This window comes from Mesoplodon mirus (assembly GCF_964341445.2).
Source record: "Mesoplodon mirus genome assembly, chromosome: 12".
In the NCBI taxonomy this organism is placed as follows: domain Eukaryota; kingdom Metazoa; phylum Chordata; class Mammalia; order Artiodactyla; family Ziphiidae; genus Mesoplodon; species Mesoplodon mirus.
The window spans coordinates 8,359,824-8,385,644 of NC_138988.1; the positions used below are offsets into that span (position 1 = coordinate 8,359,824).

Genomic DNA, 25,821 nt, shown 5'->3' on the forward strand with positions numbered 1-25,821 from the left:
CAGCGCTCAGGAACCTGCCTCCTTATAGACGAGCCATGTGGCACTGGGGTCAAGAGCTCTGACCTGAGAGTCAAGCAGACAAGAGTCTGAATCCCAGCTCAGGAAAATGGGTTCCATGAAAGTGCCCATCTCACAGGGCTGCGTGAGGATGCAGGTGGTCAGGAACGCCAGCCGAGCCCGGCAAGTAGAGGGTCTTGTGAGGACGAGCCCCAAGAACCCTGAGACTGGGTCCAGAGCAGCCGCTCTGATGGACTCGGTGCTTCCCCACAGATGTTTCCCTCTGTTGTATTCAGATCAGGTAACAATGGGCCCGCTGTTCTGGGAGGGGCCTAGGGTGGTCCCTCAGATCCCAGCAGCCTGAGCCCACTGAGAGGGCAGACGCTTCCCTGGCTGGACGTCTCGACGATGGACAAGGATCTCAGTGACGGTGACAGTAAGTACAGGCTGTCAGGGCGAGGGGCGCCCGTCTCCATGGGCCGCTGAGCTGAAATCTCCCCGCTGCCCTCAGCGCTGTCTTGGTTCTGCATCTGTGTTGCTAGAGCATCCCTCCCTTCCTTCCTTCCTTTCACACGTAAAGCCCATTTGCAGCCTGCAGGCTGTTCTTCCATTAGGTGCCTCGGGGCAGTGGAGAAGGAAGGTAGAAAACCAAGGTGAGGACTTTCCTCCCTCACCACATAACAGTGTCCAAATCTTAGACTCTCTATCCTTCCTTTCTCTGATTGATAGTCACCCCTCCCCCGCCCAAGCCAAATGTGAGCCTGAGTATCAGGATTCTCATTTCAGTCAGAACTGCATCAGTTCTTAGATGAGGTTAATTTTAAAGCAATGTCAGTGAAAGGTCTTTACGCACGATCTCCCTCTAGCAAAAAGCTCGCTTGTTCATTACTGCTCAGGAAACATAGTCCAGGTGACCCCATCTTGTCATTAGTGGGACAGAAATACAATGGAATCTAAGAACTAATTAAAGAGATGAAGAAGGAAGTGGTATTTTAAGGAGAAATGTGCTGTGTTTTAAAACACAGAAAAGAAAGTTGGATAGTGGATTTGGAGTGGACAACGTGGGGAGTATCAGGTTGGGAATTGGCAGGCTAGGGTTCAAGTCCTAGCCCTGCTGTGAGTTGGCTCTGTGATCTTGGTCAAGTCACTTAACCTCTCTGAGCTTCAGTTTCCCCATGTGTAAAAGGAGATTGGTCAGGAGTTCTTAATTTGAGGACCATGAAGGTGAAGGCAAAGTACTCTATGTATGGGCTTTGTGGGGTGGGGGGCGGGGAAGGCATCCACAGCTTTCACTTGAATCCCAGAGAGGCCCGTGACACTAGTACATTTTCAGAGTTACCGAACTTGGTGACTTTGAAGGTCCTTTGCAGGCCCAACACTCTTTCCTGCCTTTAATGTTGGTGTCTCCGAGCTTTAAGCCTCAGAGCTGCAGTGGGATATAAAATGAACCCATGCTAATCTGAGAGAGCTCAGTTTACATTTTGTTGGAGCCCTTTTTCATATTGAAGTGAGAGACTGTACCTAGATGTTTTAGCATGTATTTGAGGAGGACCGACTCTGATCTCTGATATATTGGAAATTGTGTATCCACAGTCTTATTCTAATAAGTTTCTACTAACAGTCGAATGCAGTCTTTCCTCTTAAAAATACTGCTCATTAGCATTCTTTCAGTTTATTCTTGGAGTTTGTTGTAGTGGACATGGGCTATGTCAGATCTGGATTCACATCCAAGCTCTGCCTCCTGATTGCTGGGTGACTTTGCCTAAGTCACTTGACCTCTCTGAGCTTTATTTCCCCCAATAAAAATAGAGATGGTGTCATCTTGCAGAACTGGTAAAAGATTAATTGGATGCAAAGTGCCAAATATATCACTCAGCCCAGAGTAGGCATGGAGTAAATGTTGACTCTAGAGAATTATCAGATTATGTCCCCGAGAGCTTTAAAATTAAACTGCTATTAATGGAAAATATTACCACCGTGGTGTTTCTGTGTTGGCATCAAGCTTTTTGGTAAGGAAGGTAAGAGGAAGGTGAACTCTTTTTAGTTCCCTTAAAATTCTAAAAACTCTGATTCTGCCGTAGGGTCACCCTATGTGCTGGTTTCCAACATAGTCAAACCTCAGGCCGGCACTTAGGGTCTACTGCAAGGTGTGAGATTGCCCAGAAAGTTTTTAGAAACAAGATTGACAAAGTCTGAAACTAGGTAAAGTTTTCTGCTGGTTTCAGAAAGGGAGCCTGCTATGGGACTTCTGTAATTTATTTATTTATTTTTAAAGCTTTTTCTTTCTTTTCTTTAAAAATAAATTTATTTTATTTATTGTTTATTTTTGACTGCGTTGGGTCTTCGTTGCTGTGTGCAGGCTTTATCTAGTTGCAGTGAACAGGGGCTACTCTTCGTTGTGGTGCCCAGGCTTCTTATTGCGGTGGCTTCACTTGCAGAGCTCGGGCTCTAGGCTCACAGGCTTCTGTAGTTGTGGTGTACGGGCTTCAGTAGTTGCGGTGTGTGGGCTTCAGTAGTTGTGGCACAAAGGGTCGGTAGTTGTGGCTCACGGGCTCTAGAGCACAGGCTCAGTAGTTGTGGCGCACGGGCTTAGTTGCTCCACGGCATGTGGGATCTTCCCGGACCAGGGCTCGAATCCGTGTCCCCTGCACTGGCAGGTGGATTCTTTTTTTTTTTTTTTTTTTTCTTTTTGCTGTATGCGGGCCTCTCACTGTTGTGGCCTCTCCCGTTGCGGAGCACAGGCTCCGGATGCGCAGGCCCAGCGGCCATGGCTCACGGGCCCAGCCGCTCCGCGGCATATGGGATCCTCCCAGACCAGGGCACGAACCCGTATCCCCTGCATCGGCAGGCGGACTCTCAACCACTGCGCCACCAGGGAGGCCCTGGCAGGTGGATTCTTAACCACTGCGCCACCAGGGAAGCCCGACTTCTGCAATTTAAATGTCCCTTCTTAGGTGAGAGATGGTTGTCCACTTTAGCCAGTTGAGTTACCCTTCCCAGTCATTCAAGTGTTGTCCCCTTAGTTTTTGAGTCTACAATGTGGGGAAGCTTCAGAGAGAGAATATCTTCCTCCAGTGACATAATTTGGTACCAAAGTAGGCTTGGAAGTCACTTTCAGCACCACCTCTGTCGGATTTCAGTGCTTTAACAATGATGAATCGGGGGCAGGAGATGTGGACTCCTTTGATCACCTGAAATCAAGGGAAAGAGAAAGATAAGGGGGTTATCCACGAATTGTGCCTTTCTCCACCAGAAAAATTCCTCCCTATACAAAAAAAAAATAGCTGGCGTCTGGTGAGCAGAAACACGACCTGGGGGGCACTTTGCAAAGCTCTCTCAGCAACCCCTTGACGTGTGTGCCTGGAGCACTGGGGTATTCACCCGAGTAGAAAGGCCTTGGGGCTTGGAGTCAGGCTCTGAGTTCTAAGTACTGTTTCTGTCTCTGCTATGAGCCTGTGAGCTTGCTGTCTCAAATCACATCTCTGAGCCTCATCTTGTCCTTCTACTAAATGGGGAAAATAGTGGTTGTTATGAGGTGCAAGACAGATCATGGAGCATCCCTCACCGAGGCAGTGCGTGAATTAGGGGGCGGTGGTCCAGCTGGACGGCCACCCTGGAACTCAGCCCAACACCATGGAAATGGTGACGCGGCGGTGGCCCCCATCGGAGCACCCCACACTGGGCGCCACACAATGTCCCGTGACGTCCGCATTCCTGTTGTGCCCGATGAGATCTGCCCAGGAAATGATGTGTCTGCCCGTGCTTCAGCCTGGAGGCCTTTATTTTCGTCCACAACATAATGGGGAGGTTAATTTAGCTCTGACAAGTTGCCAGAGGTCATTGTGGCTTCCAGTTGATGGATGGAGCTCTGAGTGCCCCACCTCTCATTCTTCCCGTCTTCCTGCCCTGTTGTTTGGTTTCCAGCAGGACAGAGCAGCCACGTGGCGTTTCCTTGTCTTCTTGTCCAGGGGAGTATTGATGCCCCAGCGCAGCCAAGGCTTCCGGGCAGGCGGGGGCCCTCCCAGGGGAGGGGGCTGTGATGGCCTCGCCTTTCTTTCCACGCTTGACATTTTCACCCTTGTGCGCTGGCTTAAAGGAGCACCAAGAAAGAGGAAGACCCGCCCTCCTCGGTCCAAGGCACTGACCGAACATTTATTACATGCCAGGCTCGGGGCTGAGAGCTGAATACACATTGTCTCGTTAGGTGGGCCCTAATACCACCCGCTCTCTTTCCCAGCTGGGGGAGTTGAGTGCTGGGAGGATGAGTGTCTGGCACAGTGTCATGTGCTACCTGGCTCAGACGGCAGCATATCAGAGCCCGGGTTCCTAAACACCATGCCCAGGGATTCTGAGTGCAGTCACCCCCATCCCTACCCTGGCTACAGTCCAACCCTGCCCCTCACCTTTAATTCTTTTAACTGCGCTCACAGACACTGCATGGACCCTACCCCAGACAGGTTCAAATTCCAACCGCCACCTTCCTGATCCCCCTCAGAGCCCCCCCGCACAGGTGGGTGTCAGGTCAGGGTGGGCAAAATACGGCTCATGGACCAAAGCTGACCCACCGCCTGTTTTGTAGTTTAATTGGAACCAGCCACACTTATTCAGTTGTCTGTTGTCTATAGCTGCTTTCAGGGCACTACGGCCGAGGTGAGTAACTAAGACAGACTGTACAGCCCATAGTCTGAACTATTTACCACCTGGCTATTTGTAGAAAATGTTTGCTGATCCTTGGGTCCCTGGTGGCTGGAGTAGCTGAGAATGCTAATAAACGTATTAGAAGTGAAACAATATTGAGAACCAAGGTTTGAAGAATAGTTCCAGGGGAAATCTCATCCTGGGGATTTCAGGACACATTGGCAGGCGTTTGCAGCTTTGGGGTGATGTCACTTTACATCGCACTCGCATGCGTCCCAGGGCTCTCACCTGCTTCTTGGCAGAATCATTTGCTTACAAAGATAAGCTTTCCTGCTAAGAAAGGTACTCTCTATATCCACAAACGTTCTTCTATTTCAGCTTCCTTTGGAAGTTTCCTGCCAGGAGACAGAACCTTAGAGACGCATATGTATTGCTTATTATCAGAGGACAAGGGCACCCATCATGGGGGAGGGGTGGTAGAGCAGGGTTGTTTATTTGTTTTAATGACACCGCCTCCTCCCTCACTGTTCTTGGCCACGAATGCCAGAATTTCAGGCTTCTTCACCATCCAACGTCTTGTCTCTACTTCCAGATAACCTACGCTGTTCCGGTTTTGAACAAGATCTACTTATTCTTCTGGCCTCTGCTTTTATTAAACTCTACAGAACAGGACATAATATTTTTATTTTTTGTAGTGATAAAGAGCTATAGGTTTTAGAGAGCTGCAGAAAAGAGGAGGATCTCGGAGATGAGGTGGATCAGCGGGAAGTTTGACCCAAGTGGCCTTCAGTGACTCAATGCAGAGAGAATCCCCTTCCACTGGCCGTTTATCAGCTCGCCCTTTAAAGTCAACTTCCTATGGTCAACTGGCCACTATAAAGACACAGCGGAGGGATCCTTGTCCCCCAGCCTGGGGACTTCACGGAGCAGGTTTGACAGGGTGCCCACTGGGCTGGACCTGGAGCAAGGAGTCTCTGGCCTGCTCTAACTCCAGCGCTGTGCACCCTAGGAGTACTGGAGTAACCTCTCTGAGGCTCAGACTCCTCGTGTCAAGCGGAGTTAGACGCCCTGCCTTCCACACTTCTAGGTGGGATGGTGGGGTGAGGCGTCAGGTGTGGGGGGGTGCTTCCTGAGTAGTCCTGAGTTCCCAGGAGCCAGTTCTAGTATTATGCTTTCCTACTTGGAGTCTCAGTCCCTATGTATAGAGGTCACAGCCTGACAGATCAAGATGAGGTATTAAAAACAGTTACATCATCACTGCTTCTTCCATAGGGTTTGCCTTGTAAACAGCACTTGGCAAAGAACACCAGCTTTGGAGAGAGAAGAGCCTTGGTTTGAACCCAACTCTGTCCCTCACTGGCTGGGTGATCTTGGGCGAGTCACAGTCTCTCTGAGCCTCAGTCTCCTCATTGGTAGCATGTGGCTGTGCTGCTGTGTCAGTCTGGGCCATCCAAGAAGCAGACCCCAGGATGGCCTGGGACACGCCAGACGTCCCTTGGAGACCTGTGAATGGGAAGGGGGAGAAGGAGCAGGCGTAGGCAGGGACCGTCTTTGGACCACAGTATAGGTCCGACACCTGTGAGAGGAGAGAGGGCAGCAGGGGAGCCTGAGACCCTGGGGTGGCTCCAAGAAAGCCTTGTGTGGGTCTGTGGGGAGTCTCAGAGTAAAGACTGCCTGATGGAGGAAGCTGCATGACCTACTGTCCCCCATCCCAGTGCCTTAAAACAACAACCACTTTAATATATTTCATGATTTTGTGGGTCAAAAATTTCAACAGGGCTCAGGTGGGTTCTCCATGTGTAATTGATTAGGGTCTGTGTTGGTTCAAGCTTCTGTACCCAAAATACCGTAGACTGGGTTGGCTTAAACAACAAGCATTTATTTCTTACAGTTCTGGAGGCTGGGAAGTCCAGGGTCAAGGCATCAGCAGACCCGGCATCTGGTGAGGGCCCACTTCTGGCTTGTAGACAGCTGCCTTCTCACTGGGTGCTCACATAGTAGAGAGGGCGAGAGAGCCCTAGCCTCTTTCTCTTCTTATAAGGACCTTGATCCCATCATGGGCTCCATCCTTAAGACCTCATTTAAGCCTAATCACCTCCCAAGGGCTTCCCTGGTGGTGCAGTGGTTAAGAATCTGCCTGCCATTCAGGGGACACGGGTTCGAGCCCTGGTCCGGGAAGATCCCACATGCCGCGGAGCAACTAAGCCCGTGTGCCACAACTACTGAGCCTGCACTCTAGAGCCTGCGAGCCACAACCACTGAGCCCATGTGCCACAACTACTGAAGCCCATGCACCTAGAGCCCGTGCTCCGCAACAAGAGAAGCCGCCGCATTGAGAAGCCCGCGCACCACAACAAAGAGTAGCCCCCGCTCGCCGCAACTAGAGAAAGCCCAAGTGCAGCAACGAAGACCCAACACGGCCAGAAACAAACAAATAAATAAATAAATTTTTTTAACGTGTTAAAGAAAAACCCCAAAACCCAGCTCTACTGGGGCTGTGGGTTTCAACATATGAATTTGGGGGGATGCAGACATGCAGTCCCTAAAAGGGTCCCTCGCTCTGGACTGGAGGGTCCCGGATGGCTTTGCTCATATTCCTGGTGGCTTGGCAGGGTGGCTGGAAGGCCAGGCTCCACTGGGCCCCTCCCCACGTAGTCTCAGGGCATTTGCTCGTGGCCTCTCCAGCGGGATAGTCTGATTTCTTACCTGGCAGCTCAGGCATCAAGAGGGACGGCTTCAGGAGGCCAGAAGTGGGAGCTGCAGTCTCTTCTTTGCTTGCTGTGTTCACTTGGTGAAGCGGTCACAAGCCTGCCCAGGTTCAAGGGGAGGAAACGGAGACCTGTCTGTTGATGAGAGGAGCGGCAAAGACGTGTGCCCACCCGTTATTCAGTGTCTGTCTCCTGGGGCTGGGGAATATGGTACTGTTTATGCAGCACCTGTCCTGCTGACTGGCACAGAGTAGGTGCCCAGCAAATAGGAGCCGCCCTTTCGAAGGTGTGTCTCATCTTTATTATTACCGCTGCTACTGTCGTACCCCCAGCCCCACTGCTGGCTGCCCTGCAAATATGTTGTGTGTCCTGAGGGGGCCAGAGACTGACTGAAACCGTGAGCCTCTTTACGATGCACCTGCCAGGTAGCTGACAGGAGTCGCCTTTGACCCCCTCCTCCCTGAGGCTCAGCACTGCCCGTTCTTCCCTAGGTGAGATGGACCTCAGCTTCGAGGCCGAGAGTCCTCTGGCGCCCCCGGCTGAACTCCTGGAGAGGCTGCCCAGCTGTGACTGGCTTCTTCAAGGAGACAGTGAGTCTGTGTCCCTGGGGGTTTGGGTCCCGCAGCCTGTTCCCGGGGCTTATGCTGTTGTGCGGGCATCTCTGGAACAGGCCGGGCTGGGAGAGCTCCCCCGTCCCCTGGGGGCCCTGGGAAGCCCCTTGTCACCATTGGGAGGGAACGGGAGGATGGGGCATAGGCCCTGTGTCCACGGGCATTCCGTGACCACGTCCATCTCCACTTACGACCAGGATGCTGCTGGTCTTGGAACCCTGATTCTTCGTCTCTTCTTTCTCACATTCGGCCCATCTTTCCTCCTTTTGTCCCACAAATACCTGTGCCTTGGAGCGGGGCTGTCGAGCCCTGACTCCCCCGCTCTCCTCCAGGATGCCAGATATTCTTCCCACCTTCGGAGGCCCCGGGGAGGCCCCAGGAACAAAGGTGCTGGTCTTCGTTTCTGGAACACAGGTGAGCCCTGGCAGCCCCCATGGAGCCATTGTGCAGGATGATCCTCAGGTCACCTTTGTCCCCTGACAGCCCTCCTCGGGGATCTCAGGGGCCACAGATTTCAACCCAGACAGTGCATCAGGACTCCAGACCCAGTGGATCAGAGTCTCCAGGGATAGAGCCTGGGAGTGTGTATTTTTCCAAGCTCTTCAGGTTGTTTGGCTACCAAGCCAGGGTTGAAAACTCTAGTCTAGGTCAGGGGTTGCAAACTACGGCCCCCGGGCCAGATCCAGCTCACTGCCTATTTTTGTCTATCAGGTTTTATTGGCACACGGCCATGTGTTTTTGTTTCCATACTGTCTGTGGCTGCTTTTACACTGTGACAGAGGAGCTGAGTGGTGACACAGAGGCCACATGGCCCACAAAGCCTAAAGCATTTCCTATCTCGCCCTTTACCGAAAGTCTGCTTGCTTGGAGGACTCGGGGCAGAGCTCCGGCTGTCCGGCCAGCTTTGTGCGGACAGGAGGAGGAGCCGTGCCCGTTCTGGGTCCAGGGTGGCCGTGTCCTGCCGTCGAGGGTGTCTTCCTGGTGCTCCTGGCCCCGCTGCTGCCTGGACCACCTCCCTTCTCCTCCCTGGCCGCCCTCCCTGGGTGCCTGCAGATGCCCCTTCTTCCGTGGAGTCGTCCCGGCCACTGCTGCGCCCACGCTCTCCATCCGCTGTGCGCTGGCTGTGGGCACATGGGCCCCTCTGTGCGCTGGGCTGGGGGTGCCGGCGACACAGCGTGCATTGGTGAGGGCTTACATTTGGAGGCAGGCTGCCGTGGAGAAGAATGTGAAGATGGGGGGCGGGGAGGAGCAAGGGGCCTCTGCTCATGGCGGTGGCGGGAGGGCTTTGCCGAGGAGCGACAGGGCAGTTGGGCCTCAGGGGAGTCTTCCAGGAGGAGGAGAGGTGTCCCAAGAGGGGCCCCGAGAAAGGGTCCTTCATAGTCTGCCCTCCCAGCCTGCACCGCTGTCATCCAGCGGGCTCACGGCGGGTCTCTGTGGGCGCCACTGTCAGAAGGTTCTCGGCTGGGGTCTTCCCCTGAGCGTTACTCACACCTCCTCTGGCTGAAGTCAAGGTCCCAGAGGGCAGGAACCTCGTCTAGCCTAACTCCGCCTCCTTCTAGCTGGGTGACATCTTCTCTGGACCTCAGTTTTCCGTATCTGTAAAGTGGCATAATTCATCTTTCAGTTTTTTGTTTCTGTTTTTGTTTTTTTCATTTGAGTTCTAAGACCCCATCAGCCCTTCTCCGCGGCTCCACACCTCAGCTAAAGTGGTTTTGCTGTCCTCTAGAAGGACCTGCCACTTTCCCACCGGGCATCTGTTCACACAGTTCCTGATGCCGGAGATGCCCTTACCAGCTGGATGCCCGAGGGCTCTACCACTGCTGTGGACACGGCCGGGGGACCCCTGTCTCCGGGCCTTAGTTTCCATCTGCACAGTGAGGGGGCTGACAGGCCTGGGTGAGCCCGCAGGCTCTCCCCAGACCCACCGCCCCTCTGCTCGGTCCCCACCAGAGTCCCCGTGGTGACAGAGGAGGTGGCCCGGGAAGCCCTCCTCAGCTTCGTGGACTCCAAGTGCTGCTATGGCAGTGCGGCCGCCGGCGACCTCGTCATCCTGGAGCTGAAGCAGCAGGCCCTGCGCAGGGTGAGGGCTGGCCGGAGGGCGCCTGGCGAGGCCGGGGAGAAAGGAGGCTTGGGGAACAGTGCGTGTGAATAGCGGTGACATTGTAGTGCGTTATAACACAAGGAATCATGGTTGTCAATCACCAGAGAACAGCTCGAATGCCCTAGGCATCATGGACAGCGCATTACTTACGTGTCTTACCGAATCCTCATAGCTACCCGGCATGGTAGGTATCATCGTCACCAGTTAGGAGGAAATGGACATTTAGAGAGGTGGAGTTACTTGCCCCCAAACATGCAGCTAGAAGTGACCGAGCTGGGATTCAAACACAGCTTTGCTGGCACCAAAGCCCTGTTTTTAAAGACACAACTTACCTGCTTCCTGGAGGGGTGGGCTAGAAAGGGCCGTCTCCTCCCCTGATCCCAGCTCCCTCTGCCTCCCCCAAGTTTTATCTGTGCCAGGGGTATTTATTCATCACCCCCAGGCCTGAGGCTCCAAGGAGGTCCTGTGCTTGGTACCAAGACCACACAAGGTGATCCCACCTTTGTCACCTTCTGCCTTGACAGGGACAAGTTGAAGTTCACATTTCCTAGTGTCACTGGCATAGCCGTCCCCTGGAGGGCACACAGTCACAGAAATCAGCCTCGCAGGGAGTGGTCAGAGCAGGGATTTGAGGTACGAGGTCTCTGTGTAGCCGTGTGACCTTGGGCAAGTCACCTGACCTCTGAGCATCCCTTTCCTCACGTGGAAAAGGAACAGCCAGGCGATGTCCAGGATCCCGTGGATGAGGATCAAGAAGGAGGATCTCAACCTCAGGCAGATAAATTCCCCCGGGGCTGCTCGGAGTGGCTGATTCCATCAGCCTCCATGTGTCAGAGGGCAAGTTTTGCTTCAAAACTTGCCTCATAGACCATTTCTGTGTATAAAGAAATTATACACATTATACTGAAGGTGCCCAGTGGTGTGTCTGTCAGGGGAGATTTCCTGGGGCTGAGTGACCCCCTGCAGATGTGTCCCAGGGCATCTGCGACGTGAGTCGCTGCTGCCAGCCTGTTCTGAGCAGCCCTCGGGCGCTGACCGTGCTTGGGAACTTCTGTTCTCCCTGCTGAGCCCGGGGTGGGGAGCTTCATCCTTTCGCATAAGGCTCTGTCTTCCTAAGGGTACGAGTGTGAACACACTTTTTTTCCTTTGTAGTATCGACTAGAAACCTTCAGTGAATCCAGGATAAGTGAATGGACTTTTCAGCCCTTTACCAGTAAGTGAGCTGTCTGAAATCAGTTTAATTAGGAGCGAACATGGCAGGGGTTGGTGGAGAATGTCAGGACGTGGCTTAGCCACTAACCCCGAGGAAGATGCTCTGCTGCTCGGAGCCTCAGTTTCCCATCCCCCATAAAAAGAGAGGGTGGCCTTTCCTCCTGGAGACCTTCCAGGGCTGACGTTAGCAGACGCTTCCTGTCCAGGAAGTGGCTTGCAGGAGGGCCTGCAAAAGTCTAGTGTTTGCGTTTGGCCACAGGCTCGTGCTGCCACACGGGGCCAGACTGCAAAGGCAGCCAGTGTGCTCGGGCCTCTACCTGCCTCCTGGGCCACCCCCAGCGCCTCCCTGGGTCTCTAGATCCCCACCCCGTTCAGTGTGCTATGCCACCTCTGCTGGACCCCCTAGAGGCTTAAGGCTCTCTTTCTGGGAAGCTCTGTGCCCTACCTGTTTTCTGGTTCATCCTTCGAGACTTAGCTCAACGGTCCCCTCTTTTATGAAGCCTTTGAGGATTTCTTCCCTGCTGTCCCCCCCACAGCAGAATGAGTCAGTCTTCTGAGTTTTCAGAACGCCTTATGCAGCTCTTGTCCAAAGCACTTACCATGTCATATTCTGTTGTACTGTGATGTACTCTCTCTCCTTGAACGAGGAGGAGGAGAAAGAAGATGGTGGGGATGGTGACGGTAGTGATGACAATCCTGGTTTATTGGTCCCTCGGCATGTACCAGCCCTGGGCTAAGCTTTGGTATGCCTTCTGCTGCTCAGTTTTACTACCGTTCTCCATGGTAGGTGCCACCGTTATCCCGGGTTAGAGAGGAGAGGATTGCAGGGCAGAGAGGTATAGGTGGGGGAGCTGGTGTCGAGTTCCACAGCCAGGAAGTACAAGAAACAGGACTCAGCCGGGTCTGTTCAACTCCGACGCTTGGCTGCTTAACCACAGGCTCTAAGGGGACCCTTAGCCACCAGTCCCTCGGCCCCAGGTTCTAGCTTAACGCCTGGCACCAGGTGAAGGCTCCGTACTATTCGGTGAATACATGAAGGCTGGTCCTTGCAGCCGTCTGCTGCTCTTTGAACAGCCCCTTTCTCTGTCAGACCACTCCGTGGATGGGCCACAAAGAGGGACCTCCCCCAGGCTTTGGGACATCAAGGTCCAGGTTCCCCCGATGTTTCAGGAAGATACCAGGAAGTTCCAAGTCCCTCACTCATCACTGGTCAAGGTAATGTGTGCATTGGAGTCTCCGCCCTTCTCTCGGAGCTGGTTTTCCGGGCACCGTAGTGTCTTCACACTTTATCCTTTTAAAAAGGAAACCCAAAGTCCAGGCTGGTGGTTTATTTCTTGCCCATCAAATAAGCAGAATTCTAAGAAAATCCAGCGTATGGGATGTAGTCCCATACGAAATTCCGCGCAAATTAGGGAGCGTTCACATAGCCACAGGATGGTACGAAATTGTCACCAGCTTTAAATAGCGAGCATTCACTTTCCTAAACCATCTGAGTGTTTTTGTCTTTTTTATTTTTATTTTTTTGACCTGTTGGGAAACAGCTGAATGAAACATATAAAATAAAATTAAAGCATCACTGGGATTTTTTTTTATTGAAGTCATTAGGGGAGTAGAATTTGACATCCATGCTGTTTTACAGAAATATAATCAGGACAGGTAGTGAGGGTAACCTAATGTGTTACAAAACCACGGCTGAGATGTTTTATGTTATGTTCTCATCTAATTACCTGCCTTGTTTTCACTTTAGAACTTGACTCAAGCGTGTCATTTTACCCTCTGAGTTTTCATAGCATCATAAGACGAAGAGGACTTTGAGAGATCAAGAAAGTGTTTCATTCTGTTCTCCAGGGTGGAAAAGCTATTTTGATTCAGCCATTGAATTCCAGTAGCTAGCTTGCTGCCTTTTGCAAAAACACCCTCTGTTTTTTTATGGCTTCTATTCCCAAAGACCACTTTAGCCACCTAATGGGCTGAGGATACTGGCTTTTGTGGTTTAGCCTGGGAGTGTGAGTTAGGACATGGGAGTCGGAGACCTGGTCTCCCCGTCTTGGCATCCAGGACCGACTGGGCTGAGGCTCCGAGGAGGTGGTAACGTGATCTCCTTGGCTTGGTGTTCAAGGCCCTTTGGAAGCCTGGTCACAAACGGTCCCCTTCCCACCATGGCCTGAACTGTTATGCCTGCACGTGGGATGCTGACATCACGGGGGTGGGGTTGGTGAAATCAGGGGCTGCTGGTACTTGGAAAACCAGATCAAGGAGAACGTTCACTCTCAGGAATGCCACAACTGCCACGGGCATGGGCGTTACAAGTGCAGCCGCTGCCACGGGGCCGGCACGGTGAGTCACATGTGGCCGTCGGTGAGTACGTGATGTGGAGCAGGGCCATGTGGGGGTGGAGGGCTGGGCTGGCAGCCTGGGACTCCCTGCGCCAACAGTGGGGCCTCCGACAAGTCATCCTCCCTCTCCGGGCCTCCATCTTCCTACCTGTAAAATGGGAATGTTGGAGTGGGGGGTCTCTGTTGACCTTATTTCACTTTGATGGTTTATGATTTTCATTCTTCCCTCCTTTTCTCCTCCACCTACAAACATTTATTGAGTACCTGCTGGGTGCAGGAGGACTGAGACCTGGGGTCCTTCTCACAGGGACCCTCTGTCCGAGGGGCAGACTGGCAGGTGACCAGCATTTACAGTGCAGGGGCCAGTGCCGGCCGAGAAGTGAAGTTCAGGGCCTTTGAGGGACACAGTAGGCTCGGGCCTTGGAGTAGCTTCCTGGGGCCGCCGTAATAAATGACCACAAACTGGGTGGCTTAAAGCAAAAATTTAGTCCCTTAAGAGTTCTGGAGGCTGGATGTCCAATACCAAGGTGTCGGCAGGGTTAAGAGCCACCTCATGCCTTCCTCCCGGCTTCTGGCAGCGGCTGGCAGTCCTTGGCTTAGAGCTGCCTCACCCCCATCTCTGCCTCCGTGCTGCTTCCTGGCTTCTGTGTGTGTGTCTCTGTCTCCTCACGGGCTTCCCATAGGGACACGAGTCACTGGATGTAGGGCCCACCCTTCTGCAGTATGACCTCACCTTTACTACTTACATCTGCAGAGATGAGTTCCAAATAAGGTCACATTCTGCGGTTCTGGTAGATGTAAATCCGGGCGGGGATGACCACATATACTATTCAGCCCCGTGGGCCCCTCAGCACCAGCCAGGCCCTCGTGGCCTCAGCGTTCTTTGCAGAATCCTCTAGGCTACTAGCCTTCCCAGCAGTAAGTCCACGCCCCTCGCGTGTTCTCAGCTCTCCCCACCTCCCCGTTTGTGCCTAATCCCTGGGACACACACGGACCACTTGCTGCTCTAAACCGGCCTCCTCTGTCCTCTGTCTGCCCACGCGCCCTTCCACCCACCTTCCGCCTGCTGCGTGCTCTCCCCTCTACCCACTCCGCACCCACCGTGGGGCTCTGCGGCGGCTGCGCCTGCTCTGTGCCCTCCGGTGGCCTTTGCTGCTCCCTCCCCCGCCCCTCCTCCTCCTACCCCTTGTCCCTCAGGCTTTCCCTGCAATGTCTCCAGAGCACACCCCAAGCCCGCTGTGAGGGCATAACCCGGTCCATCTCTGGGGGCTTCTCCAGCACCAGAGAGGGCCAGCCTGCCCCTCTCTCCCCGCCCCGGCCATGGCTGTTTGGTCAGGGGACGGTCCCAAGGGTCATGGGGATCCGAGAAGAGCAGGAGAGGCTGAGGTCTCAGGAGAAACAGGGATGTGAGGATGCAGAGTCTCTGAAGCTACAACTGGAGGGGTCCAAAGATACACTGCATTTCACAGACAAGGGGCGAGGCCCAGGGAGAGCAGGTAGGGAAGTGACAGCTTGGGGAAGGTCCCAGGCTGGCTTGGAGCCAGGTCTCAGGATGCCATTTGCCTGCTCCCCGGGAGGCGGGTGACGGCTGAGGCCACGTGTGTCCGCAGGTGCGGTGCCCCTCGTGCAGCGGGGCCAAGCGCAAAGCCAGGCCCGCCCGGCGGTGTCAGATGTGCTCGGGGTCCGGCAGGCAGAGGTAAGATGGGGCTCCCCGGCCCCGAGCTGAGTGCTCTCACTGGCGTCCTTGCTTTTTACTGCCTGCCCTCAGGAAGGCAAGCGGGCACACTGTCTTGTCCCCACTGTGTCCCCAGAGCTCTGTGCATTGTAGGTGCCCTGTCACCTCGGTGTTTCTCGAGACCAAGTGGAGCCCATCAAGCAATCTGTGGGTCGGGGGCAGGGGGAGGTACGAGGGTCTGCAGGGAGGAAGGGAGGCCTTGGGTTAAGAGAGGAGACCTCTTCCTGCTCACGTGGAGGGGAAGTGAATACAGAAGAGCACCCAAGGTGAGATTCTGATCTCTGAGGATCCGGGCCTGGGCAAACCCTTATTTATAACCCATTGCAGGGACTAAATGGAGCAAGAGTGAAGGAAGGTTGGTTGATTGACTAAACAAAGTGCCTGTTCACAGGGCTTTGCAAACAGTGGGTTGCTGCCTTCTGGACTTGATGTCCTTTCATGTATTTATAAATCTTTAAAGGGGAACAAGAGACCATGAGGAGTGACACTCTTCAAAGTTGTGTTGGGTTAATGATACCTGTGGCTCATCCAGGCCCAGGCCATCCTTCTGACAAGGCCAGATGGTGAAGCTTTGGTGGACCTGCCACCTGTGGTTGGTAAAGGAGCTCTTTGATTTGGAAAGAAACTTAGATTTCTTTCACTTACAAGAAAAGAACTCCAATTCAAACTGGCTTTAGCAAAAGAGTAAATTTATAGGCCCATGTAATGGAAAAGTCGAGGAATAGATTTCTGGGATGACTTCAGGTACAGCTGGATCCAGGTGCTTAAACAATGTCACCAGGAATCTGTCTCTGTCCCTCACTCTGCTTTCCTTCATGTTGGCTTCATCCTCAGGCAGGCTGTCTCCTGTGGTGGCAGAGGAGGCCACCAGCAGCTCCAAGCTTGGTGACCTCAGTGGAAAAGGATGGCCCTTTCCTGATAGTTCCAGAAAAAGTTCTGGGGTGGATCTCAATGCACTCACTTGGGTCATATGTCAATCTCTGTATCAGCCACTATGGCCAGAGAGATGGAATGCTCCGATTGGCCAGGCTGAGGTCCCAAGCTGGTCATAGAAGGGATGGGGGCAAGCCCACAAACCATGTGGGCTGGTGGGGAGAAGGGTGGTCTCCAAAGGGAGATTGGGGCACTGCTACGAGGAGCAGGAGGTCTAGACGGTGGGCACGTGGAAGCAATCCGTGCCCACCACAGTCACCTCTATGAGGAAGGATGTGAGGCAGGGGCCTCCGGAGCCACTGGGACACCACAACCATCTGAGTGGTACTGATGGGGCCTCTCTCAGGTGCAGCACATGCTCAGGGAGGGGGAACAAGACCTGTGCCACCTGCAAGGGCGAGAAGAAACTGCTGCACTTCCTCCAGCTGGTCATTGTATGGTACGTGGCACCTCTCAATGCCATAGCCTGGCAGGGTGGCCGGGGGGACGTGGCCTGGATTGGTTTCTGCAGAGAAGCTGCACTTGGTTGGGGCTTTCACAGTGCAGGGACCTGCTGGGAGAGAAGGAGTCCCAGGGTCCTAAGGCCCCACGTCAGGGAAGCTGCCACGTATTAAGGGTTTCTCCTATCGGGTACCTTGCTAGAACAGAACTGTCTGTACTTTACTAGTTTTCCATCTTACGCGTGAGAATGCTGAGGCCCAGAGAGGCTAAAGCACTTTCCCAAGGTCCCACCGGTAGCACGGCAAGCCCTCCAGCCCCGATCTGCCTGATTCCAAACCCAGGTTCTTAACCCGACCCCCGGGCTCCGTCCCTCATCCTCTCCACTTCCAGGAAGAATAGCCTGTTTGAGTTTGTGTCTGAGCACCAGCTGGACTGCCCTGGGGAGCTGCTTGCTAAAGCCCGAGGAGAGACCCTCTTTAAGGATGAAAACACGATGGTAAGGAGGGCTTTGCTGCCGCCCTAAAGGGAGCTGGGTCCCTCCTCCCGCTGTGAGGCCAGGCCTTCTGGTTCTGCAGGCGATGCATTCATTCAGAAAGGCTGGGCGGGGACAGAGGCTGCTGGGACCCCATGGGGCAGTTTCTGTCTTGAATTTTACATATTCAACCCTCCTTTCTTCCCCTGTTCCTTTTCTCTCACTCTTTTCCTCCCTCCTTCCCTTGGACCAATCTTGAGACCCTCCTCCTATACCAGGCACCATTCTAGGCCATGGAGATACCATAAAACAGAATCTCTGCCCTCCGATCTCACAGTCGGTGAGGGAGAGGGTAATAATAGCATTTTCACCACACTGTCAGCCATTGAGAAATACACAAGCGAGGTAGAGAGACAGGAAGGGGCAGGGTGTCGGGGGTGGAGAGCGGTGCAGTGGGGCAGTGGGTGGTGTGACAGTATGGGAGTCAGGGTGTCCAGCAGTGGAAGCAGCACGAGGCCTCGGGGAGCAGCACAGGGCAGGGGGCTGGAGGGCAGCGAGCTGGGCGGAGCAAGGAGCTAAGACATGCCAGGTGCCAGCAGCCAGATCAGGGAGGGTCTTGTACACTAGCAGTTGGCAAATTCCGGCCCTTGGCCTGCTTTTATAAATAAAGTTCTATTGGAGCACAGCCCACTTGTTTATGTATCGTCTGTGGCTGCTATCGTGCTTCGAGGGCAGAGTTGAGTAGTGGAGACAGAGACCCCATGGCCTTCACACCTGAGTATTTACTCTGGCCCTTTACAGAAAAGATCTGTGGCTCCCTGCTGTCGGCCTGGGAAGGGAATTTGGCCTTTCTGGGACATCCTCAGGTTTTTTTGGTTTTGTTTTCTTCCCTTTCTTCTTCCCACCCTTCCTCCCTCCCTCCCTCCCTCCCTCTCTTCCTTCCTTCTTCTTTTTATTTTTTTAACAGTATGTAGCTTTCAGACTGGCTTATTAGTTTCAGGTGTATATCATCGTTTGCTATTTGTATATTACTGTGAAATCATCACCACAATAAATCCAGTTCATGTCCATCACCACACAGTTAAAATGATTTTTCTTGTGATGAGACCTTTTTTATGAGCTACTCTCAGCAACTTTCAAATATCCAATCCAGTATTATCAACTGTAGTTAGCATTCTGTACTTTACAGCCCCAAGACTTATCTCATAATTGGAAGTTTGTACCAATTGACCCCCTTTCACCCCCTTTGCCCACCCCTCCAATCCCCATCTCTGGAAACCATCAATCTGTTCTCTGTATCTAGGAGTTTGTGTTTGTTTTAATTCCACATGTAAGTGAGATCATTGGGTGTGTATCTTTCTCTGACTTATCTCACTTAACATAATGCCCTCTTCCATCCATGTTGCTGAAAATGGCAGGAATTCCTTCTTTATGGCTTCATAATAGTCCTCAGCTTCTTTTCTTTGCCCCAATCACTGGGCTTTCTAAAGGCTCACTTCAGGCATCACCCCTCTAGGAAGCCCTGCGCCCAATCCTAGCCTGAGTTAGGCAGCGAAGGCGCGCCGGGTGGGCGTGTAGTCTGTCTACGGCCCTCGTTTATTGGCTGGAGTTCCCGACGCTATAAGGTGGATGATCAATGGTCTGCGTGGGTTTAACAAGCCCCACCCATCCCGCTCGCCCGTGGCACGGGCCATCCCTCTCTGGGCTCGTGCTCCCATCAGCCCTCCAAGGCTCCAGGTGCTGAGGCTCCGGGTCAGGTGGTCTGCGTCTCCCCCCAGGTGTATCCCATCGTGGACTTCCCCCTGCGGGAGATCTCTCTGGCCTCCCAGCGGGGTATCGCCGAGCACAGCGCTGCGCTGGCCTCCCGAGCCCGCGTCCTGCAGCAGGTGAGCTGAGGGGGGGCGGTGGGGACCGGGGCTGGTGGAAGGTGAGGTGCCGGGTCTGCTGGGGCTCCAGGACACTGTCCCCGTGGACGTAAAGAAGGGAACGGGCCCCTCCCTTTGTGGGGAGGTTCCTTCTTGAGAGTGGCAGGGCAGAAGGAAGGGGGGAGGGGTGGAGCCCCAGTCGGAGGAGCACAGAGGTACTAGGGACTGACTTGGGGCCAGGGTGACCGGAGGTCACAGAGCAGGGCTGGTCAGACATAAGGCCACGGGGAGAAGTTTGGATTGATTTATCCTGCGAGCGACAGGGAGCTTACAGGGTTTCACGCAGGAATGTGGCTCAGTGTGGTTTCGATTCTCACCCCCCCCTGGTATTCAGGGAAGGGGAGGGAAAGCTCGAGATCTAGGGTCCAAGGCAGGTTTGGAACCCAGCGTCCGGCCCCCCGGGGCACTTCCCAAATCCCAGGCCCCCAAGGGCAGGGCTGAAGGCCCTCGCTGCTTTGCGGCTGTTATCCTGCTGGCCACTAGGTGGCGGCGGTGCCCGTCGCGTCCCCAGGAGCCGCGGGGGGCGGGGCGTGTGGATGGAAGATGGGGGGGTTGGTAAGGGAAAGCCCAGCCCCTGAGCTCCGTGAGGGCTCTGTCGGGGGTCCGAGCCTTACAAACTGGGCGCAGATCCTGGCTCTTCCACGTCCCAGAGTGGTCCCGGGCCAGCTACAAACGCCTTCCTGAAGTTCAGTTTCTCACCCGTAAAAAAGAGATACTACTATCGCCTCAGAGGGCTTGGTAGGGATATCATTTGCTTTAAGTGCGTGGAACCCGGTGCTCAAAATGTCCCTGTGCCTTCCGTTCCCTTTCCAATGAGTATTCCCCTTCTCTTTCTGCACGTTTACCCTGTTTGCAGGAGAGAAAAGGATGCATTTAATTTAAAATTAATAATGACCGTCTTGGAACTGGAATGCACCTCAGAGAGGATGAAACGGGGGCACTGCAAACTCAAAGGCCTGGGGGGGGGCGGTGTTGTGGGTAGGAGGCTCCCTTATCCAAAGGGCCCCGCCTCCCCTCAGCTCTGTGCAGCGCAGGGGCAGAGATTTCAGACCTTCTGAAATCCACAGTTTTACATGAAATCTTCCAGTTTTTCAGTATTGAAAGGAAAATTTAAAAAAAGCTAAGAGCACTGTATGGGCTGCTGGGCCAGCTTTGGCCTGTGGGCATCCTCGGCTACCCCTGGTCTAGTCCAAACCCATGAATTTGCCGATAAATCAGAGGAAGCCCAGACAGTGGAAGTAATTTAGGCAAGATCACACAGCTTCTCAGTGGAAGAGCCCAGGAGTAGAACTCAGATTTCCCAACTCCAAGGGAAATGTTATTATCTGCCGCATTCAAGGCACACAAGCGACTCTGAAAGCCAGTGTAGGTCTGCAGGGCTATCAGCCGGACGAGGCAGCGCCCTTTTGGCCTGGCAGACACTGCAGGGGCGAGTCACTTCCCAGGTTATGTCCTGCTTCCCAGCTCTGGCACATAGTCATGGCTCCTGGCCCTTCTCTTCCATTCATGAGCCTCGATGTCCTCATCTGTAAAATGGGCACGGTTGGACCTTGCCTTAGGTTGGGCTCCGCAGAAGCAGCTCTGAGACGAGGATCCGTGTGCAAGTCATTTTTGTTTGTTTTGTTTTTTATCAATTTATTTTATTTTGGGCTGCATTGGGTCTTTTTTTTTTTTTTTTTTTTTTTTTTTCCTTTTTGCGGTATGCGGGCCTCTCACTGTCGTGGCCTCTCCCGTTGCGGAGCACAGGCTCCGGACGCACAGGCCCAGCGGCCATGGCTCACGGGCCCAGCCGCTCCGCGGCATATGGGATCCTCCCAGACCGGGGCACGAACCCGCATCCCCTGCATCGGCAGGCGGACTCTCAACCACTGCGCCACCAGGGAGGCCCCTGCATTGGGTCTTTGTGGTGCGCGGGCTTCTCATTGCGGTGGCTTCTCGTTGTGGAGCATGGGCTCTAGGTATGCGGGCTTCAGTAGTTGTGGCATATGGGCTCAGTAGTTGTGGCTCATGAGCTCTAGAGCACAGACTCAGAGCTTAGTTGCTCCACGGTATGTGGGATCTTCCTGGACCAGCACTCGAACCTGTGTCCCCTGCATTGACAGGTGGCTTCCTAACCACTGTGCCACCAGGGAAGCCCAAGACATTTGTTAAGGAAGGGCTCCCAGGGGAAATGGGTAAAGGGGTGGGGGAGCCGGAACAGGAAGAGGGTCAGACAAGGGGGCGGTGAGGGTAGTGGCGCTCTGAGTGTCAGCCATACCTCAGCGGCTGTTCGCCTGGAGCTGACATTTGTTCTTCAGCCTCATCCATGGAGGACCCCAGCCCGGTCTCTAAGGGGCCTTGCTCCTGCAGCCCTGGTACAGTCTGGTGGGTATTACAGTGAAGACCACCCAGTAGTGAGCTGTGTACTGTAGGACTGGCTGGAGGACGAGGCATGATTGCAGCAGCTTGCGGACACAGGTGCTTCTCCTGGGACGCTTTTGCTGCTGAGGCTGACAATTTTGAGTCCTTTTTGGACCCTTCACTTGGCAGAGGGGCAGTGACTGCCCAAGATCACACAGCATGTTGGCGGCAGGCCTCCGTCTAGACCCTGGGCCTCCTGGGCTTTCCCTGACAGCACAGCCCCGTCTCAGGCGACACAAGCCATCTGTGAACCAGACCTGGAGCAGGGAGGGGTGCACCAGGGGCAGATGTGCATGTTTCTTTAAAAGGGAGCGTAGGGGCTTCCCTGGTGGTGCAGTGGTTGAGAGTCCGCCTGCCGATGCAGGGGACGCGGGTTCGTACCCTGGTCCAGGAGGATCCCACGTGCCGCGGAACGGCTGGGCCCGTGGACCATGGCCACTGAGCCTGCGCGTCCGGAGCCTGTGCTCCGTGACGGGAGAGGCCGCGACAGTGAGAGGCCCGCGTACCACAAAAAAAAAAAAAAAAAAAAGGGAGCGTAAAGGGAGAAGAGGCCACTTCTGTGACTTTGTCCTAAATTGTCCTTTGGCCCGGGATCTACAGACAAAGATTCATGCTGATATTTTGTTCAGGGTTGGGAAGTTAGCGAGTAGAATCCAGTGAGGGGACAGCTGTCACAGGCGGGGCCCCGGCCCCTCCTCTCAGACCTGCAATCTGCTCATCCCAGGGGCACAGCCAAGGTGTACCAGCAGATATACGTCCGATTACGAGATGACCACTGGATGGCAGTTGATGTCCTGGCCAACCTGTGGTCTCCAACCTGGAGACCTTTAGAATCCGAAATGGAGGCACGTGGGGTGGGGCTGCTGTGGTTTTGCTCTCTGTTGGATAGTAGAAGAGTTTGGAAACCAGAGTGGTCTGACTCATGGCCCAGGCTTTCTGAGCAGAGGTTGGCTCCCCTCCCCTCTTGCCCCGTGGTTCCCATTTTGGGTCTCCTGTACCAACATGGCAGGAGGGATCGTCTGCCTTTTCTTTCCATAGTTATCCCCCTTGGAGGCCGCTTTCTGGCACACGGAGAAAACTCAGTCTCACCATCTCATTTGGTTTTCTCAACAACTCCATGACATAGAAGTTTTTGTACCCATTTCACAGATGAGGGAACGGAGGCCCAGAGAGAGGAAGTGGGAGGTCACGCAGATGGCTTCATGGGAAGTGCACGCCCTGACCCTGAGTCCCCCCACTCCTGCTACAGTGTCAGTCACTCTGCCACCCCTCCAACCCGCACCTCCCAGCGTAGGGAGCCCACTGCTCAACATCCTCTCCCGGCCTGGCCTGTTCCCCACTTTCCCCGGGGGCCTGTGGACCGTCACCTCCCACGAGAGGACTTGGGCTCTTTTCCCAAGGAGGGGATCTTCCTGCAAGTAGGAGGGTCTGACCCTGGGCCAACCACACCACCTCCCTCTGGGGTTGGGGACCCCACATCCGAGTCTGGGACAGGGGAGCAGCTTGTGCACAGGAACTTAGGGTTTGGGCACAGAGCTTGGCTCACAGTACATCCCGAGAAAGCTTTGCTGGGGCTGAGGAGTCACTTTGCTCTGTGGGTTACACCCGTAGTTTTCCGTAACAAATCAGCGCCAAAGCCAATGACCTGGGTGTCTCAGCAGGAGTCAGTGTTAGCTCTAAGGCGGCAGGGCATTCTCTTCACTGCCCCGTAATTTTGGAAGCTTGTTGAGTAAGTGCTCAGAGAAAGGGCCAGAGAACGAGGGATTTAGGACCCCTCTGCAGGGGGGAGTGAGTGCCCCGGACTCTCAAGTAGACAGGGATGCCAGGGAGGAGATTTGAGCCTGAAATAGGTGCAGCCAGGAGGTGGGGCTTGACCTGGATGATCTTGCAAGCTTGAAATTCCTTGGGCCTCAGTTTCCCCATGTGTAAAAGGAGGGGAAAACTTGAGAAAGACTTTTCTCAAAGGAGGGTCGATGCAAAACCCTGGTGCAGGGAGGGAAGGGTCTGAGAAAATAGCCTGAAGCAGCCCACCAAACTTTGGAATTTCTTTGGTGTCAACATTTTATCTTAAAATTTAATTCAAATTGCATAATACATTCCCTAATATCTCCATGGTTATTTTAATATAAAAATGTTTAAAATGACTTTATCCTCCACTGTTCTCCACTCCACTCTGTCCAGCCCCCCCGACCCCCCATCTAAAAATTACCGCTTCTGGGAGATGTCCTGTTTGGCTGGTGGATTTCCATACATCCTGAAACTCCCCTGGGGATTGCCTGTGCGCGCGCGCCCCCCCCCCCTTCATGAAACTTAGAATGAGGTGGTGGTTAAAGATGAGAAGTCGGTTTGGGCCAGGACTTAGGGTATGTGAAGGAGCCTAGTAAGAGATACATCTAGGAGGCAGGTTGGAGCCAAAACGCCAACTGCAGAGCATGAACTTCATTCCACAGGTAATAGGGAGCTACTGAAGGTTCTTGAGCAGGTGAGTGACTTGAACAGAACCCTGAGGTTTTTCTTGGCCAATTGTTTCCTCAGCGCCAGACCATTGAGCTGGTCCCCCTCACGGAAGTTCGTTACTGGTACCAAGGAAAGACTTACGTCTACTACATCTACGGCACCGACCACCAAGTGTACGTGGTGGATTACCCCGAGAGGTACTGCTGTGGCTGCACCATCATCTGACATCGCACATCTGCCCCCAGAGCCCGCCACTCACGTTTGCCCAGGAGATTGGCCGAGGTCTCTGAGTTGACTCACTGTTGGCTCCTCTGGACAATTGCATGCAAACCCTGGTGTGTCCTTCCAGAGAATTCAGCTTCTCTGTCAAGCTACAAGTCCTTCTGGAGCCTGTTTGGCGGAATCTATCATGTGTCTAACCTACAAGAATTCATCTACACACGTTGCTTTAGGAGAAATAACTTAAGCAGTGGGGGCTTTGCCTCTGGCCTGTGAACTAAAGCCCTGATTGAGCATGGGGTTGCTTTTACTTTTCCCTGGGTCAGTCTCAGTTCTGGTGTGTCTCTGCTAGTCTGGGCCTTTTGTGGAGCTGAGTGATTCTGAAATGTTAAAAGATAGACTGAAATTAGCTGCCTCTTATGCACACCAAATAGTGCACTTAGGCAAAAACGTACACCATTTTACTCCTCATTCTGTGGGTCAGGAATTCAGACATAGCCATGGTGGGATGGCTTAACTCTGTTCCATGAAGTCTGGTGCCTCACCTGGAAATATCAAAGGCTGGGGTGGCTCAAGGGCAGGTGCGCTGAAATCACCTGAAGGCTGGTTCACCCAGATACCTGGTGGTCGATGGCGGCTTTCGGCTGGAACACCTGCATGTGGCCTCCCTATGCGGCGTGGGCTTCCTCACAGCATGGCAGCTCTCAGGGTAAGCACCCCACACGTGTGCCCCAATTAAAGAGACAGAGATCTGTTCCCAGACTGGAGAACAAACCCGCTGTGTTGGATAGACCAAGGGTCTGTATGCTAATCTCTAACATGGTGCCTGTGCATGGGTAAATTTTAGAGAGTGATTTTGGATATATGCAGGTTCTTACATCACGTGCTGACCTTAGAACTGCGCACCGAGTAGAAGGTGACCTGGAAGTCTTGTGTACCCAGTCCCAGGCAGGAACTCCCACCTGGTGCAGTGAGGCTGGGTGGGTGGAGGGGACACCCTGCACACTGAGTGCCCGGTTGGCTTTGGAGGGGTGGTTCGGGGGCTGCGTGGGCCACTGTGTACCTGGTTGTGAGTAACCAGATGTCCCTGTCATCTTACAATGCCTGCTTCCCACCTGGAAGGGGAGTGCTACACCCCAGGAGGGCCAGTCTGTACCCTCTTGATCCCCAAGCTCCTGCTGGCTTGCAGCCCTCGTCCCCCATAGGGTAGAAGCACATGGACATAAGAGGCCTGGTTGGGGGAGGCTCAGGTGGGGGGGGGCTGGTCTGAGGCCATTCCCCTGGGGCATCGTACAAATGGAGGGAACAGTTTTGGCTGTTGCCATCATTGGTGGATGGAGCCCAGGAAAGTGGGGCATCCAGCAGTGCTCGGGGGCGTCAGCGCAGTGGAGTGGCATTCCACGTGTTAACATGGCTGGCAGATACCCCGCTGACACTCACGGAGAAATTACTTCTACAAGGTCTCATCAGTTATTACTTAATGCAGTGTGATTTTTATTTGGTGTTTGCCTCTGTTCTTTGGTTTTCTGGTGTGTCTTGTTTGAAACGGCTTCTGATCCTCTCCCTTCTCTCAAGTACAAACTTGGAACTCTGACGCCTTCGTTGGGGTTCCTCGGGCCGCTGTGCTTGAGCCTCA

General features: G+C 53.8%; 1 protein-coding gene across 1 annotated transcript; it reads left to right on the plus strand.

The window, feature by feature from the left end:
* Positions 1-304: 304 nt before the first annotated feature.
* SSUH2 (ssu-2 homolog) lies at positions 305-25,319 on the plus strand (the record flags this gene model as incomplete). The annotated part of the gene is given in 13 exon segments (XM_082638232.1): positions 305-347; positions 350-433; positions 7,835-7,933; positions 8,287-8,368; positions 9,905-10,034; positions 11,208-11,268; positions 12,358-12,482; positions 13,542-13,604; positions 15,214-15,299; positions 16,618-16,710; positions 17,103-17,208; positions 18,963-19,070; positions 24,045-25,319. Coding segments are annotated over 13 exon segments (1,227 nt in total). The 3' UTR covers positions 24,192-25,319.
* Positions 25,320-25,821: the final 502 nt, after the last annotated feature.